The 17,226-nt window shown below is 30.1% G+C and overlaps 1 protein-coding gene across 10 annotated transcripts in view; it reads right to left on the reverse strand.

Annotated features, from left to right (window-relative positions):
• Positions 1-6,544: 6,544 nt before the first annotated feature.
• Positions 6,545-17,226, reverse strand: part of LOC139488370 (coiled-coil domain-containing protein 33-like) — a 33,884-nt gene continuing 23,202 nt past the window's right edge. For 7 of the 10 annotated variants that reach the window (XM_071273910.1, XM_071273912.1, XM_071273907.1 and 4 more), the window contains 8 exons: positions 14,951-15,150; positions 12,244-12,503; positions 11,897-11,985; positions 11,005-11,200; positions 10,517-10,593; positions 10,014-10,127; positions 9,512-9,631; positions 6,545-7,635 (listed from right to left, as the gene is read on the reverse strand). In XM_071273910.1, coding sequence (XP_071130011.1) covers positions 7,576-7,635; positions 9,512-9,631; positions 10,014-10,127; positions 10,517-10,593; positions 11,005-11,200; positions 11,897-11,985; positions 12,244-12,503; positions 14,951-15,150 — 1,116 coding nt within the window. In that variant the 3' untranslated portion in view covers positions 6,545-7,575. Of the gene's footprint in view, positions 7,636-8,800; positions 8,858-9,511; positions 9,632-10,013; positions 10,128-10,516; positions 10,594-11,004; positions 11,201-11,896; positions 11,986-12,243; positions 12,504-14,950; positions 15,151-17,226 lie in introns of all 10 variants that reach the window. The other 3 variants (XM_071273908.1, XM_071273915.1, XM_071273916.1) reach the window with 1 other exon arrangement.

A 17,226-nucleotide genomic window follows, 5' to 3' on the forward strand; every position in this document is an offset into this window, starting at 1 on the left:
GAGAATAACTCAAAAATGCTTTAACCAACTTACAATTATTTTGATAAATTGTTTATATCTATTGACAAGAGCTCTCATTTTGATTTTTATAAATTTCATATTTTATGTTTCTGAGTTACAGGGTTTGGTTCTTATAAAAAAAAAGAGGAAATTCAAGTTTTCCGACAAGCGCTCAAAAATGCTTCCAACAGGTGTCATGAATCTTTAGTAAAGAATTTGTATCTATTGATGTAAGCTCCCTATTGATTTAAAAAAAAGATGATTTTAGATTTCCAAGTTATGGGGTTTTATCCACTAAAAAAGGGGTGATTTTCCCATTTTCTCATTCTATTTTTTTTGTGTCTTTTTTTCATTAAAAATATTCTGATATTGTCTTAAATACATTTTGTCTTAATCTATATTGGCTGTTGCTGTAAGTATCTATTGAAAGTGTTTATTTATTGATGAATTCTTGTTTTGTTATCTTTAGATAAATGAAGTCATACAAAACATTTTGATACAATTTTATTAATGCAAATGTAGACTCATCTAAGCACTAAATACATAACCAATACAAATTACATAGAAAACATTAGAAGCACTTTTATAGCTATTAAAACAGCAGCAATAAAATCAGTTTAAATATCTCTAGAAAACACACAGAAGTCTTCTGTTAGCGACTGGACTGTGCTGTCGTTGTCAAGTTGTTGTCTCCCAGATGGACTGGTTGGTTGGTTGTCAGTCTCTTCTGATGTTGGTGTGGAGTTGGCAGACTTCATGATCAAAGAAGATAACTCTTGGATCTGGTTCCATTTCTTCTCTCTGTACTGGTTGTACATCTTGCGTATACCAAGGGTAGTTGACTTATGGGTCTTCAGACGGAGACTGTTACCATGGGAACCACTGATGTCTGCTGTAAACAAGTAGTAATCAAGCTGCTGCATCCTACTTTCTGTAAACAAAAAAAAAAGTGTTAAATTACAATAAAAGTAAAGTGTTCATAATTCCATATCATATAGTTTATTCTTGATATATTATTAAATGAAAAGTACATGTGCTGGAAATACAGTATTTGAAAATTAAAAATGATAATGTCTTTATCCTTCAATTATTTTTGCCAATATTTTTTTGTGTCTAAAAGTTCTAAAGTATATATGACTTCCTTTATCAATTAATTATTAAATAGAATATACCTAGTAAGTTCAGTTGGATCACTGCTTGGTCATGTGATGTGAGTAAAGTCTTCAGCTGCTGGGCATAACACAAAATAGTAGAGGAGTCCATAGTTGTATTGGTGTTTGTGAGTTATGAGAAGATCTGATGTTGGAATGAATATGAATTATTGGGGTTAAAATCCCCTTTTTAAAATAAAATATTTACTCAAAATTAAGGTTGGCTTGTGTTTATAGATAGACAGCTTGTGTTTGCTTATAAAAGTGTTCACTACTTAAAATATGTAAAAATAAAGGAAAAGGATTAATCACCTTTAATTCTGGGTTTGTTAATTAGAGATCAAAGTAATTTAATCAACTGATAATATTTCAATTGTCTAATAATTGGGTATCAAAGGATATCAATCAATTGATAATTAAAGATCAAAAGATTTCAATCAATTAATAATTACAGATCAAAAGATTTCAATCAATTACTAATTAAACCTCAATGGATGCTATTCAACAAATTGAAATTTAATTGATTGATTGATTGTTGGTTGCTTAATGTCCAGTGGAATTGAAATTTAAAGGATTCAAGTTAACAATTGATAGGATGTAAATGTTTAGGGAATTAAATGTGTATATCAAAATTTTCATCAGTATTTATTAGGAATCTCAATATCTCTCAGTCAGTAAATTTTAGATTTAGAAATAAATTTGTAAAAGCAAATTTAAAAAAAATGCCAAGGGTTTTTATTTTGATGCAAAATTTTACAAAATCATTTGGAGCAGTAAAGATAGCAATGCATAACACATATCTCTTTTGTATTTATAATTGGGAATTTTTTGAAGAAGATAATTTGATTTTAGCCAGGGATTTTTTTATACTAAGTATAGAAAGTCCCTGTTTTAGCTGTTTCAGATTTTTAAGTTAATTCAGGGATGAATTATATAGGTCATCACTTCTATTCAGAAAAAGTTGAAAGAATCAATAGATAATAAACAAATATTTTTTTGCAGTATGAAATAAGATCTTAATTAATAGGTTAAGTCCCTTTGTCTTGTGTTTTAGGGACTCAATCCTACCAACTTTACAGAATTAAATATTTCTATTTGGTATTTTTTATGTTCTTTTATAAAATTGAGAATGGAAATGTGGAATGTCAACAGCCTGTAATTCAGTGGTTGTCGTTTGTTTATGTGTTACATATTTGTTTTTCGTTCATTTTTGTTGAGCCTGCAACTTTTGTTGCAGAAAGCTCGACATAGGGATAGTGATCCTGCGGCGGTGGCAGCGTTCGCTAACTTCTTAAAAGGTACCTCATTTTCATGGTTCAGTGACCACTTGAAAAAAAAGTTCAAAATTTTTTGTAATGTTGAATTCTATCTTATTATAAGTAATAGGATAACTATATTTGGTATGTGCGTATCTTGCAATGTCCTCATGCCCGTCAGACAGTTTTCACTTTCCCTCTACCTCATTTCATGGATCAGTGAACAAGGTTAAGTTTTGGTGATCAAGTCCATATCTCAGATACTATAAGTAATAGGGCTAGTATATTTGGTTTATGGAAGGTGTACATTTCCAACTGGCAGGTGTCATCTGACCTTGACCTCATTTTCATGGTTCAGTGGTTATAGTTAAGTTTTTGTGTTTTGGTCTGTTTTTCTCATACTTTATGCAATAGGTCTACTATATTTGTTGTATGGAATGGTTGTAAGGTGTACATGTCTAGTGGGCAGATGTCATCTGACCTTGACCTCATTTTCATGGTTCAGTGGTCAAAGTTAAGTTTTTAAGTTTTGGTCTTTTTATCTAATATTATATGCCAAAGATCAACTATATTTGGTGTATGAAAATATATTATAATCTATATGTCAGTCCCGCAGGTTTCATTTGACCGTGACCTCAATTTCAAGGTTCATTGCACAGTGTTAAGTTTTTGTGTTTTGGTCTATTTTTCTTAAACTTTAAGTAATAGGTCAACTATATTTGTTGTATGGAAGCTTTGTTAGCTGTACATGTCTGCCTGGCATGGTTCATCTGACCTTGACCTCATTTTCATGGTTCATTGGTCTTTGTTTAGCTATCTTGGTTAATGTTAAGTTTATGTGACAGTGTGGTCCCAATAGTTTATGAATAAGGGGCCAAAAAAGGTCCCAAATAAGCATTTTTCTTAGTTTTCGCACAATAACTTAAGTAAAAGTAAATAGAAATCTATGAAATTTAAACACAAGGTTGATGACCACAATAGGAAGGTTAGGATTGATTTTTGTAGTTTTGGTCCAAACAGTTAAGGAATTAGGGGCCCTAATAGGGCCCAAATAAGCTTTTTTCTTGGTTTTCGCACAAAAACTTTATTATAAGTAAATAGAAATCTGTGAAATTTTAAAACAAGTTTTATGACCACAAAAGGGAGGTTTGGATTGTTTTTGGGAGTTTTATTTTGAACAGTTCAGGAATTAGGGGCTAAAAAGGGCACAAATAAGCATTTTTCTTGGTTTTCGCACAATAACTTTATTTTAAGTGAATAGAAATCAATGACATTTAAACACAAGGTTATAACCACAAAAGGAAGGTTGGGATTGATTTTGGGAGTTTTGGTCCTAACAGTTTAGGAATTAGGACCCAAAAGGGTCCAACATTAAACTTTGTTTGATTGAATTCTTGGGATTCTTTGATATGCTGAATCTTAACATGTACTTAGATTTTTGATTATATGAGTGCAGTTCTCAAGTTAGTCCAAATCGAGGTAAAAAATTAAACTTTGTTTGATTTCAGCAAAAATTGAATATATGGGGTTTTGATATGCTGAATCTAACCATATGTATTTAGATTTTTGAAATTTGGGCCCATTTATTTAAATGATCAGCATTGAGGTCTAAAGGGTTAAAAAAAAATTGAACTTTATTAGATTTCTTCCAAAATTGAATTCTTGGGGTTCTTTGATATGCTAAATCTAACCACGTATTTTGAATTTGGATATTGGACCATAAGTAAATGTCCAATTTAAAAGTTTTTAAGTTGAAGTTCTTAGACCACATTCATTCTGTGTCAGAAACCCATGTTGTGTCAACTATTTAATCACAATCCAAAACTCAGAGCTGTATCAAGCTTGGATGTTGTGTCCATACTTGCTCCAACTATTCAGAGTTGACTTCTGCGGTAGGATAAAGCTATGCCCTGCAGAGCATCTGGTTGTGTTTTGGCCTGTTTTTCATTTATCATACACAAGATGGCAACAATATTTGGTCTGTAAAACTAGAGGCTCTCAAGAGCCTGTGTTGCTCACCTTGGTCTATATGCATATTATCAATGGACACAGATAAATTCATGACAAAATGGTGTTTTTGTGATGGTGATGTGTTTGTAGATCTTTCTTTACTGAACATTCTTGTTGCTACAAATATTTCTCTCTATAATGAACTTGGCCCAGTAATTAGTGGAAAATATTTCCTAAAAACATGACGAAAAAGTTGTTAACAATTGACTATAAAGGGCAGTAACTCCTTAAGGGGTAAATTGAAAATTTTGGTCATGTTGACTTATTTGTAGATCTTATTTTGCTGAACATTATTGCTGTTTACAGTTTATCTCTTTCTATAATAATATTCAAGATAATAACCCAAATCTGCAAAATTTCCTTCAAATTACTTATTTCGGGGCAGCAACCCAATAACCGGTTGTCCTATTCATTTGAAAGTTTCAGGGCTGATAGATTTTCACTTGCTGAACAATTTCACCCCTGTCAGATTTGCTCTAAATGCTTTGGTTTCAGAGTTATAAGCCAAAATCTACATTTCACCCCTATGTTCTATTTTTAGCCATGGTGGCCATCTTGGTTGGTTGGCCAGGTCACACCATACATTTTTTAAACTAGATACCCCAAAGATGATTGTGGCCAAGTTTGGATTAATTTTGGCCATGTAGTTTCAGAGGAGAAGATTTTTGTAATAGATTACTAAGATTTACGAAAATTGGTTCAAAATTGATTATAAAGGGCAATAACTCCTAAAGGGGTCAACTGACCATTTCAGTCATGTTAACTTATTTGTAAATCTTACTTTGCTGAACATTATTGCTGTTTACAGTTTATCTTTATCTATAATAATATTCAAGATAATAACCAAAAACAGCAAAATTTCCTTAAAATTCCATATTCAGGGGCAGCAACCCAACAATGGGTTGTCTGATTCATCTGAAAATATCAGTGCAGATAGATCTTGACCTGATAAACAATTTTACCCCCATGTCAGATTTGCTCTAAATTCTTTGGTTTTTGAGTTATAAGCCAAAAACTGCATTTTACCCCTATGTTCTATTTTTAGCCATGGCGGCCATCTTGGTTGGTTGGCGAGTCACTCACGCCACACATTTTTAAAACTAGATACCCTTATGATGATTGTGGCCAAGTTTGGTTTAATTTGGCCCAGTAGTTTCAGAGGAGAAGATTTTTGTAAAAGTTAACGACGACGGACGACAACGACGACGACGCCGGACGCAAAGTGATGGGAAAAGCTCACTTGGCCCTTCGGGCCAGGTGAGCTACAAAATGTAAGGTGTATATGTCAATCCGACATGATTTATCTGAACTTGACCTCATTGTCATAGATCTTTAAAAATGTTTAGTTTCTGTTATGCTTTTAGTAAAACTTTTATTTTTCAGCAAGACTTTCAACATTAAATCAATGGTCAGTAAAGCAGGTGAGAAATTTCAGTGTGTTCACTCTTGATTTTTGCTTCGGTTCTTTAAAGTATGTTTGTAGCAAATTCATGTTTTGAATTAATACATCATATATGCTTTTTTTCTTTATGATCCATCCCTCCATTCAACTTTGTAAGAATGAGAACTGCGTAAATGATTTTTTTTATCAGCCAGACAGTCAGTTCCTCTATGGACAATACTTTGAATATTTTGTCAATGTCATATTACAAGCAGGGGTATACTTTGCTTTGACATTGAATGCAATTCCTTGTTGGCCCACCAGTTCTATAGAAATTGTAGACATATTTGTAAGTAGATCAGAATAAAACACTTTACACTGCCTTAATGGTTTTATACTGTAAATATAGAAAAAAAAAATTGCACGCATTTATCATTGTGATTTTTGAAGAATTTACAAAAATGTGAAATTATTATTGCAATTTCAGGAACATCTGCATATAGCCAATATGTAACAGATTACAGCTGGCTAGTGAGTTCTTATTATAGCAATACTCATCTAGTTGCATTATTCTTAATAATAAAAACTTCACAATAATTTTAGAATTGACAGTTATGGATCTTCCAAGATTTGCCTTTTATTTTTTTTAATTGCTTTAAGTGTATGACATTCAAACTTGTATATATATAATCTTAACAAGCCAACAAAGTAATTTTACAGGACAAAGTAAAAAAAACTAAGAAAGATGTATTGTCATCAATTTATTTTAACAAAAATATAAATATCTAACAGTCTTAAGTTTATCACAGTTCAATATATAACAAAATAACAATAAATATATCATATATATAATTATTTAAGATACTGCAGCTCTTTTCACAAAAAAACTTTCAATAAAAAAAATCAAAAGTTATGCTGAAATGTGCAAGACTTTAAAGTATCTTTCTCCATAGATTTTTTGAAGTGAAAAGAGTGACATATCTTCAGTTTGTATCACATATGCTTCTATAAAAAAAGCACTATAGTCTATACTAATTTTTATAAAGGTATATTATCCTTCTTTATAAATATACCATAAATTTATACAACTCTGATGAAACTAAAAATGTTACTTAGAACAAAGATCAACTTTATTCAAGAAATACAATAAACCAGTTTTGAAAGAGATTGAATCTTATAATGTTTACAAATTCACATTATTTAAAATACATTTTTTCTTTAATAGTTATTTTTTTCAATTTTAAAAATATTTAAAAATAGCTTGTTTTTTTGCTTTTTTTAATATATCTTGCTATATTTCAATTTAAGAAAAAAATTAAGACTATAATCTTGTAAAGTTTCACATTGTAATGCATTATCATGAGAGATTTAACTTATATTTCTAAAAGACAAAAACATTTTGTGAAGCAGTTTGAACTATTTTCAGGTATTAGCTTTAGCTTTGCCAATGTTTATATTTTCTATCATTTATCTACTGAGTATGTTCTTGTTTACATCTAAATCATTGCATACTTCCAGCATCCTTTACAATACAAATAGGCATTGATGAAGTTTCACTTTGAACTCATTGTTCAATGCTCATACAAAAAGTGCTGTACACAAAATCGTGTGGAACCTGGAAGCCATGTTTACACAACAAATGAACTGGACACAACTAGTCCTGCATGTACAACAGTATTATAAATGATGAGTTATGATAAGTCGAGCACCTCTCATGTGATGAAATCCTGATCAACAGGTCTAAATGCTCCTGGAAATGTTTTGACTGTCCTATAAACTACCGATATAGAGGGGTTAAACGGGGACTATTTCTTCTATGAGTCTTTAATGAGTCATTCTGCAAATACAAAAACAAAATATCAATTAAGTATGTAACCATAAAAAAGGTAATGCCATTTCTAAATACTTAGTAGATTTTGATTTATTTTCATAAAACTGTGGATTTATTAATTTTTCATGGGTACCAATTTTCATGGATTGTATTTTCATGGAAATTTGATTATTATTCTATTTTAAAGTCATCATACAATTCCATAATTTTTTTTACTTCTCTGATTTTTTAAATTGATGGCTAACATTCAACCACAAAATCCATGAAAACTGGTGTCCACAAATAATAATGAATCAAATTACCATACATGATAAACTTACTCTGAACATTTTTTTCTTGACCTGAGAAATTATAATATACAAGAAAAAAAAACATCAATTGTAACCTATGACACTTAAAAAGATAAAACCATAGCATTTACAGTAACAAGGAATTTGGTATAAATGGGTGCAAAATTGAAATTTTCAAGCCATCAGTTACTGCATCCTTTTCGAAAACTTGATTGCTGATGCACTCAACCATAGAACATCTTCCTATAGATTTTACAGCAATTTTCAATACATAACAGAAATTTTCTGTACAGTATTCCTGTTATGTAACTAAGGTGAAGCAATTCATAGAGATACAGTTTGAAGGTTGCCATTGTATGGTTAAATATAAAAATGTTTCCATAAGTTATCTCTAAAATCATAATTAAAAGATCATTTGAAATTATAATTACACAACTATATGTACAGCTATCTCAACAGCTAATAAAGAATTAAATAAAAAGGTGAGGATGGGATTAGTGTTAAATAAGGTTTTTAGATTACTTATTATTATTTTCTATGCAAATCTTTCTGGTGGTTTGTCAGAATTCGTGTATAAAGATATAACTATATATAATCAAAATCAACTATGTTATTGTCTAATATGCCAAAATTGTTTATTATTCAATCATTTTGTTTTAGTAATATATATATGGATTTAATAAAAATGTAAAAAATCATCTTTTGGGAAAAAAGCATTCAACTGTAAACGTCCAATCTTATATTAAGTGTGCAGCTTTGCTGCTAGCACTAGTTAACCAAATAAATATGAATATAAGTGAGGCTTATTTGCAAATGGGTTAGAGTAAAAGCACAGCTTATGGACTATCCTAAAAATTATATCAGTGTGCACATTGACTCACAATTTATATTATAAGTTTTCCTAAAACAGTATTTTTCCTTCTGGTAGATAGATTACCCTTGAGAGAAAAATAAATAAAAATGAAAATTATCTGATAACCAAAATACTATAATGCTACTGCAGAACAGAACAGAAAGATGAGAAACTTAACCTTCGAGCAGTCACCATATGAAGGTGAAGGTGTGGTAATGCAACTTATTTGAAAATCAAAAAGTATAATAATCAAAACAAATGATCCTTCTGATGCTAAAAAGACGTAAGTCTGTCAGTCAATTATGTCTAACATATTGGATTTAAGTCTTCAAAATGTCTTACATTAAGAGCAAAAAGTCATTAACAAGATCATGTTATATCATATTTCGACAGGAGCAATAACTTTACCCCAAAAGATATATTGTTACTACATGTATGGTTGAAAGATGTTAATGTTTATTTTCACAAAATAGGAGGACTATTCCAACAAAACATATCTTTTGTAGAAGAAAATCAGACAGTTTATTAACAATAAAGTGATTTGATTTGATTTTTGGTCTTTAACACAACTTTAATATAAGCATTCTTAGCTAGTTTGTGGCAGTCAGACAGGAAAACTGACTATTCTAGTCAATTAACATTGTAGTCTAGCCCACTCAAATAAAAGTGATACATTTTTTTGTACTTCACTTCATAAAAATTAAAAGACGGGTTCATTGGTCAGAATAGAAATACTTACATGTACAGGGTAATCATGTAAGACCATTCCATTAGCCCTACCAAATCCATTATCTGCTTCATTGAGACGTATCATTAAATCAGCTCTCTCTTTACCCCACGCTCGAGAATTTTCAGCTAACTGTAAAATATGAAACATTTGTATATTGTTTCTGATAAAGTTTTGTTTATTTTGTAATTCATTTATATTCATTTCACCATCATTCGTTAAATATGTATGTTATGCCACTAAATATGACTTATAAGTGGAGCAGGAACTGCTTATCCATCTAGAGAAATTTAGCTCACTCCCGTATTCAGTGTACAGCTTGTTCTCTTTTTGGCTATAGAGTTGTCTTTCCTTCAGCTGCATTTTAAATCGCAAGAAATACAACTTTCCAAATATTTGAAACAATTTTCTTATGTCAGGGTTGAAAATTTGGAAATTAAATTGTCTAAGTGGACAAATCTCACTTCTCATTGGTCCATTGGATACAGTACCACTGGTAAAATCATAACATTACCTGTCTTTCAAGGGAAGCAATCCTGGCTTCTGACTTTTCCAAGGCTTGATACATTTCAAATTTATCTGAATCATTTCCTGTATTTGTCTGAGCACCAGCACCTCGTAACTGATCCTAAAAAATAAAATCAATTTTAAGTACAATTATTTTGATAAATTAAAAAAATGAAGAAACCTTAGTATAATTGTTACAGAACGATACAGAATTCCTCTTTCCTTCTGTCTTTCAGTTACATCTTGTCATTGCACTACAGGTTACAGATAACATTTGATCTTCAATAAACTTAGACCAATGCTTATAGGTTGATTGAGGAGAGCTTGTCAGACTGCTTTTTTTAGAACTGCAATTCATAAGTATTCATCTACTACATACATGTGAAATACCAATGAAAGATAAGCTCAGTAACATAAAATCTGATATAAATTTGAACTATGGAAGGATGAAACATATGCCAGTTTCTAAAAGGACATAAATGTTCCTTTGATACCATCTACTTAACTTACTTTAAGGTCGTCTATCTGTGTACGTAAATGTTTATTTTCTTGTAATAAAGCTTCATTTGCTTCCTGACCAGCATGATCTGAAATCAAATAAAATTAAACAAAATTTTCAATTATGTATTAAAATCAAAATGCTCTCAAAATCTGTTCGCATTTTTTTTTCTTCAAAAATCATTTCTTATCTTTTCAAGATACAGAACTATATATATATATATATAGAAAATAAAATTAAAAAAACTTCAAACAACCCATAAAGGAAAAAGATGCCTGGACTTTTTGTCCATCAAAATAAATAATTTAAAACTAAAAATCAGAGTAAAGTGATCAAGCGGACTTTGATAAATCTAACATTACTGAAAAAAATTGCCAATGGCATCTGCACTGTATATAAAAATCTTTTGTTTATGTAAATTGCATCTAGATTTTTTACAAAAAGCTTATCAAAGTCATTTTCAATATTCTAATTTTTATCTACTGTTATAAAAACATGCCTTTCTGGTTTTTGGACCTGTCTTTATGTTGTCTTTCTAGAACCTTTTCCATCTTTTCTATAACTTTTTCTTGTGAACGACAAGTTTCTTCTACTTTCTTCCATTTAGCACTTTTCTCCTGCATTCTAAGTAGCTGTTCTTTCTGTTTGTTAAACTGGTGTGTCATATGTAAATAGTTTTTCTGTGCATCATTTTTCTACAATACAAGTTCTATGTATATTTACCATACAGGCTCGTAAAATTAATATTGGAACCATTAGATTTTCTATGAAATGCCAATAGGATATAAACAAAATGTTTTAAAAATCTATAGTTGGGCCTGTGACCGTTCATTTCATTGAGATGTTTTTTATAAATAGACTTTTGTACATCAACAATATATTATATCCAAGATATAGTTAGATTTCAAACAGTTTTAGCCGAAAGTGAGGGATAAATATCCAAAACTAAGTGTTTAATAACTGTAAGCCAAATATCAAACATTTAACTTATTCAAGAAAAAACTGGTTTTACTTTTTGGTTTCTAGGATCTAAATGTAGAAAGAAGCAATTGAGCATTATATTTTAAAGACTATGGTTTCAAAGTTAGAATTTGACAGAATACTGATAATAATTAATTAAAAGCAAAGTTTTGTTTTTTAAAAGAGAAAGATAGGTAGAGAATTGCGGAGAGAATTGTAGAGAAACACAAAAAGCTAAAGATATAAAATTCAATACATGTAGGTAAATATCTTTAAATCATCTCCAAGAACTAGTTTACTTACTATAAGGTAGAGTTTACAAACAAAATAATATATAAACAAAATAATTAATCACTGCCATAAAGATTATTATTTCAAAAATCTTCTTTTATTTATAATTTTCTATCTAAAGGGAGATAATTGATACAAACCTTAATTAGTTCATTCTGCAGAGCTTGCACTTTCATTTTATAAGCTTTTACATCATTTGTCTGTGAATGTAATGTTTGTTTCAATCCAGCTGAAATAAAGATATAATTTTGATAAATATCTACAACAATTAGCTTTATTGAGGAATAATTGATATAAAGACATAGGAGCAGTCTGAAACGCCCATTATTTCTATTATAAAGCCATTATCATTCCAATCAAACTAAACATTTAATGTCCATTTTATTGACTTTATTGAAGTTTTTTTTATTAAATCACCTATAAAGTTATCTTGTTGTGAATGTTCTGAGAGAGCATTAGCGACATGAAAATGAGATTGGTTACTAACCATATCTTGACATGATTTCTGGCTTTGTCATGCCATCCAGTTCTGCCGATTCAATCATCAGTTTGCTTGCGTCGTTATAATTTGCCAAATCCCTCCGTAACTGACTGTTATTTCCCTCAAGCTCTTGTATCTGTGCCCTGAGAGCTAAGATATCTTGGCCCATTTTATGAACGGCCGATCTATAATTTTCCAATTCTCTCATTTGATGATCCATAACAGATAACGAGGTTTTATCTAAATCATCTGGTGGTCTTCGATGTCTGTAATAAGATCGAATTTAAGTATTCACTAAGGTGAAATATAGCAATTATACTTGCTGAATATTTGAACATAAATCTACTGTATTAAAAGCACCTTTTATAGAATCAATGGCTATCTAACCTTCGATTGTCCATCGGGTAAAGTATCCTAGTTACACAAAATTAATTACCAGTACTTGTGATTGATACTGTAAACAAGTTTACTGATTGTAAATAGATCTCTACTTCAAGTGAACTTATGCCAAGACCCATTTGTGAATCTAACTCAACTTCTGATATAAAGTTAATTTTACATTTGAGTCAAACCTGTACATCTCTATTCTTATTCTTATGATACTTTTCAGTTTTAAATATTTGTTGGTCTCTTTCCTGGTTCTTTAATCTACATTTTGTACTACTTTTAAAAACACTGTAAATGAACAGATTTATATAAATTCTAAATTGTTTTGCATTCATGCTGGAAAGTGAAGAGTTGTCAAAAAAAAAAATTTCATATACTTCTAATTCAATTTAAAGATTTATCAAATTTTTTTCAGAAAAGTACACTGCATTATTACACATCTGTTTTTCTTATCGCAAGAACTATGGCCGTTTTTGTAGAAAATTGATTGAATTGCATGTAAACATGAGATAAAAATCCTTTCTTACTTAAAAAGACTAAGGCTTTTAAATCAATGCAGCTTCTTTTACAAGTTTCCAATTTACTTAGTTACAAGTAGCATGCAACAATAACTTTCCTTATGAACTTCCAGGTGATAGAAGCTTTCAGAGATTGGCAAAAACAATATTTCTTATATCATTAAAACATGGTTGCATTAACTAAGCAGTATTTATTGATACAATTGCATAATGGAAGCTATACATGATCATCACATTTTAATTACTTTTTTGCTTTTTCCAGCTTTCTTACATCTATTTTATTGAGTTCAATAAAAATTTTTGTTTTAAACAAAAATTTTTAAGTTTTTAAAGAAAATGTTTTTTTCTGCATACTGTCAATGCAGGTATTCCATTATTAGAAAAGAAAATGTGTTTCACCGTTAATTGTATTAAAATTTTTACATAAAGAGAAAATATTTCTTTCTTTAATTTGAATCTTGCTATAAATTTTTGCAGCCAGCTGTCTGTTTTTGAAAGAAATCTAAATGTAACAAATTTTGCCAAGATCCTGCACATTCCAATTTTAAACCAGTTTTGGAAAAGAGTAAGATCAAATTAAGTACATTGCAAAATGCATTACCAATAAAGGGAGAATTCAAGACTATAATAAGAAATAAAACATGTGGCACAGAAAAAAGATTTATTGTTGTGAAAGGAAAAATAAATTCTCCACCCTTACTAAGCAAATCGACTCTGATTGAGCTAGGGATGATACAGATTAGAACTGATGTTTCTTTTGTAAAGACAAACCAGTTGAGAATACTAGACAGTGGACCACCTTTCAACTCGGAGAAACTTGTTTTTGATAAGGGATTTAAACACCACCAAGTCACACCAGGACGCCAAATAGCAAATAAAGAAGTTAACTTATTTAGGAAACCCATCAACAAAACAGAGCAAATAACAAAGTTAAAAAAGAAAAACACTAAAACAGCTAAACAGGAGATTCATAGAAGATATCACTCAAACTAATATGAGGAGATAAATGAAAGAGACAGACAATGCAAGGAGAAAATCAAAGGGTATGCTGAAAACAGAAACAAGAAGATGAAGAAAATGGGCTCCTTGCAAGACTTGCGTGGGAGGGGCAGTGGACATACAAAATTATGGGCCCCCCACAAGACAGGCGCGGGAGGAGGCGGATAAAGAGAACTTTGGAAAACAGAGACAAAAGTCAGGAAACATAAAGCAGAAGAACCAGATTATTAGTGAACATTATAGAGACTATTATAATTTATACAAATTGAGAAAGTGAACATCTATATTTTATCTTTATTACAAAAACATTAGTGAACATTACAGAGACTGTGATATTTAATTAATGTAAACAAACTTTATTTTACACATTTTAATTTACATTTTATTTATAGTCATTTTCTACTTCAAAGTTAAGGAGGAATGTAATATCTGGGATTATTCCGGGAACGTCATGCACAAACCTTCGGGACATTTACTTATTACGTAACGTCGCTACGGCGATACCAATTGTATATTTTGTAGCCAGTATTAAATTACTATCTGAACCATCAAGTCTTGCTCCGATCTTTCAGTATGAATTAAGAAAAGAATACTATGTATACATGATTCATTTTTTGTAGACCATCTGGTGTAATAAGTGTAAAAATTTGGAAACATAAATGTATAAGCTCACCTGTATTAAAGTCTTTGAATATTTGTTTTATCTAGATTATCATTCAAATAAAACTATGAAAAAACAACTGTCTTTGACTAAAGTTCACAACAACAAAACATAATGACTGTAGTTGTTTATCAACCTTGATCCATACCTTTCACTTATTGAGGTACCATAGGCCCCAGGCATTGTGGTGTCTGCTGGGGGTGCTTGATGCCTGACTCTAATTGTTGGGCTCTGGGTTTGGGTTGTCCTTTGTCCAGTCTGACTATTTGGGTCCACAAATATGTACTGGTATTCTGGTAAAACAGTTTCAACGGCTTCATATGGTGGCATCTCTCCATCTTTGATGGGCTAAAATAAATTCAATATAGGTCTTTAAAATAAATTAGGAATAAAAGTATTATACCTTGTTTATCTTACAGACGCAAAGTTTGTTTTTGTGAGATGATATAAATAAGATCCCAGAACACAACCATCTAAGCCATTAAAAATCAACAAAAAATATAATCAAAAAGTTTTCAACTTCTTTTTATCTAATTCTTATTCTAACTTTAAATTTTGGTTACACAATTAAATGTGCTGCTCCTTATAATTCTATTGCAGGCAACCCATGAATAAACAAACAAATGATAAGATAAAACACATTTTAAATGGAAAAAAATATGAATGAAACTATACATTTATAACAGAAATATTATCAAAATTACATAGCATTTTCAGTGAAAAGTTGATTTGGAAAAAAAAAGAAAAAAGAAAAGTTGATTTTTCGCAAAACTGTTATAACAGCTAGGGAATACAAGTTTGATATATCTGAAAACACGGGGGGGGGGGGGGGGGGGGGGGGAGGAGGGGGGGTAACTTCCTATTATTGGGTATACGAGGATGCGCCAAAAATATGGGTCATAATTTTGCGAGATTTTATATAAAAATGACCCTCCTTTTTAATGACATCCTATATTAAAATGCATTTACGTTTGATAACTGTATATTGATTTGGGGTATGATCTACATATCATATATAAATATGCTATTGATATGCACCAAACGATGTCAATTCATATATAAAAACTTAAGGGTAGCTGGTATATTTATGAATTATGAGTGATGATGAGTTAGTGCTTATATAAGCATGGGTCATATTTTAAATATTGTGTATAAGTATAGGTCATTCTTTATTAAATAATTATATAACTATCGGTACTGAATTTCAGTGAATGTTATATTAAAATGGGTACGTTTTTTGAGGCAAAAATGGCACACCCCCTACCAAAAAAATATCGAAGTTACCCCCACCCCCCGTGCCAGAAAATAAGTATTGATGTACAATGAAATAAGTCACATTTATTTTTATATTCTATTTTTAAATCATTTACTGTAATAAAGACACATTAAAAAAACAAATCAAATACAACAGCAAACTGCTTCATATTTAATGTTATAAGGTTTAAGTGTACAGACTGCTTACCATCTTTTTCTTATAAAACTTTTTTTCTAAATAAAATAAAACTGAGAAAACAAATTATTAAATTTTGACAGAAGTTTAAAAAGCTTTAAAAAAATTATTTCAAAATATATGATTGATTTAAAAGAAACTTCAAGAACATAAAACATTTAATATCTTTATTACAAACATCTTCAAATTATTCCACATGACAAGACATAAATCTCACCTCTGTAGTATAAGGTCTATAATACATTGTAGCCATTTTGAATTCTTTTAAAAAATTCAACTGCTTTTAAAACTGTCCTATATATTTCTTTATCCAGTAAATCAAATCAGTATTATAAACTTTTCTGTCTATAATTTCAACTTGGCATGTAATCAAATGCAATAGGTAAATATCCTTTGATGAACTAACACAATATACACGAATATATTCCGATTTTGTCACCTTTTAAATTCCATGTCAAATAATGTGTATTCCCTTTCATTAAAATAAAATCGTAAATCTCCTCAATATTAAAGTATATACACCATGATATATTAACTTTTCATGACCAGAACAATACCTGATATCTTAAGTCTATTGTTTTTTAAATGAATATTTCATGATGATAGGCACAACCAATTAGATCAGGTAAGAAAATCAATAAAGTTAAGATTTTAATATACAGGTACACTCAAATAATGTTGTTTACATTGTACATCTTAGTAACCAGGACTTGTTTACACTTGAAGTTCAACAGGTAGTTGTAAGGTGAATTTTGATTGGATCAATAATTTTAAGATTTCTATAGAAGTTATTTAAACTGTATAAGAAATTGTTTGAATTTTCCCGCTGTGAAAACTGTTGTGGGATTAAGGTAAATAGTGCATTGTTGAGACTGATTAATTTGAAGAACTTCTATTGTATAGTTTGAATTAGGTTAATGATATTAAATTCTTTTATTGTTAAAAAAATCAATAAAAAGAATACAAAGAAATTA

The sequence above is a fragment of the Mytilus edulis genome, chromosome 9 (genome assembly GCF_963676685.1).
Source record: "Mytilus edulis chromosome 9, xbMytEdul2.2, whole genome shotgun sequence".
In the NCBI taxonomy this organism is placed as follows: Eukaryota; Metazoa; Mollusca; class Bivalvia; order Mytilida; family Mytilidae; genus Mytilus; species Mytilus edulis.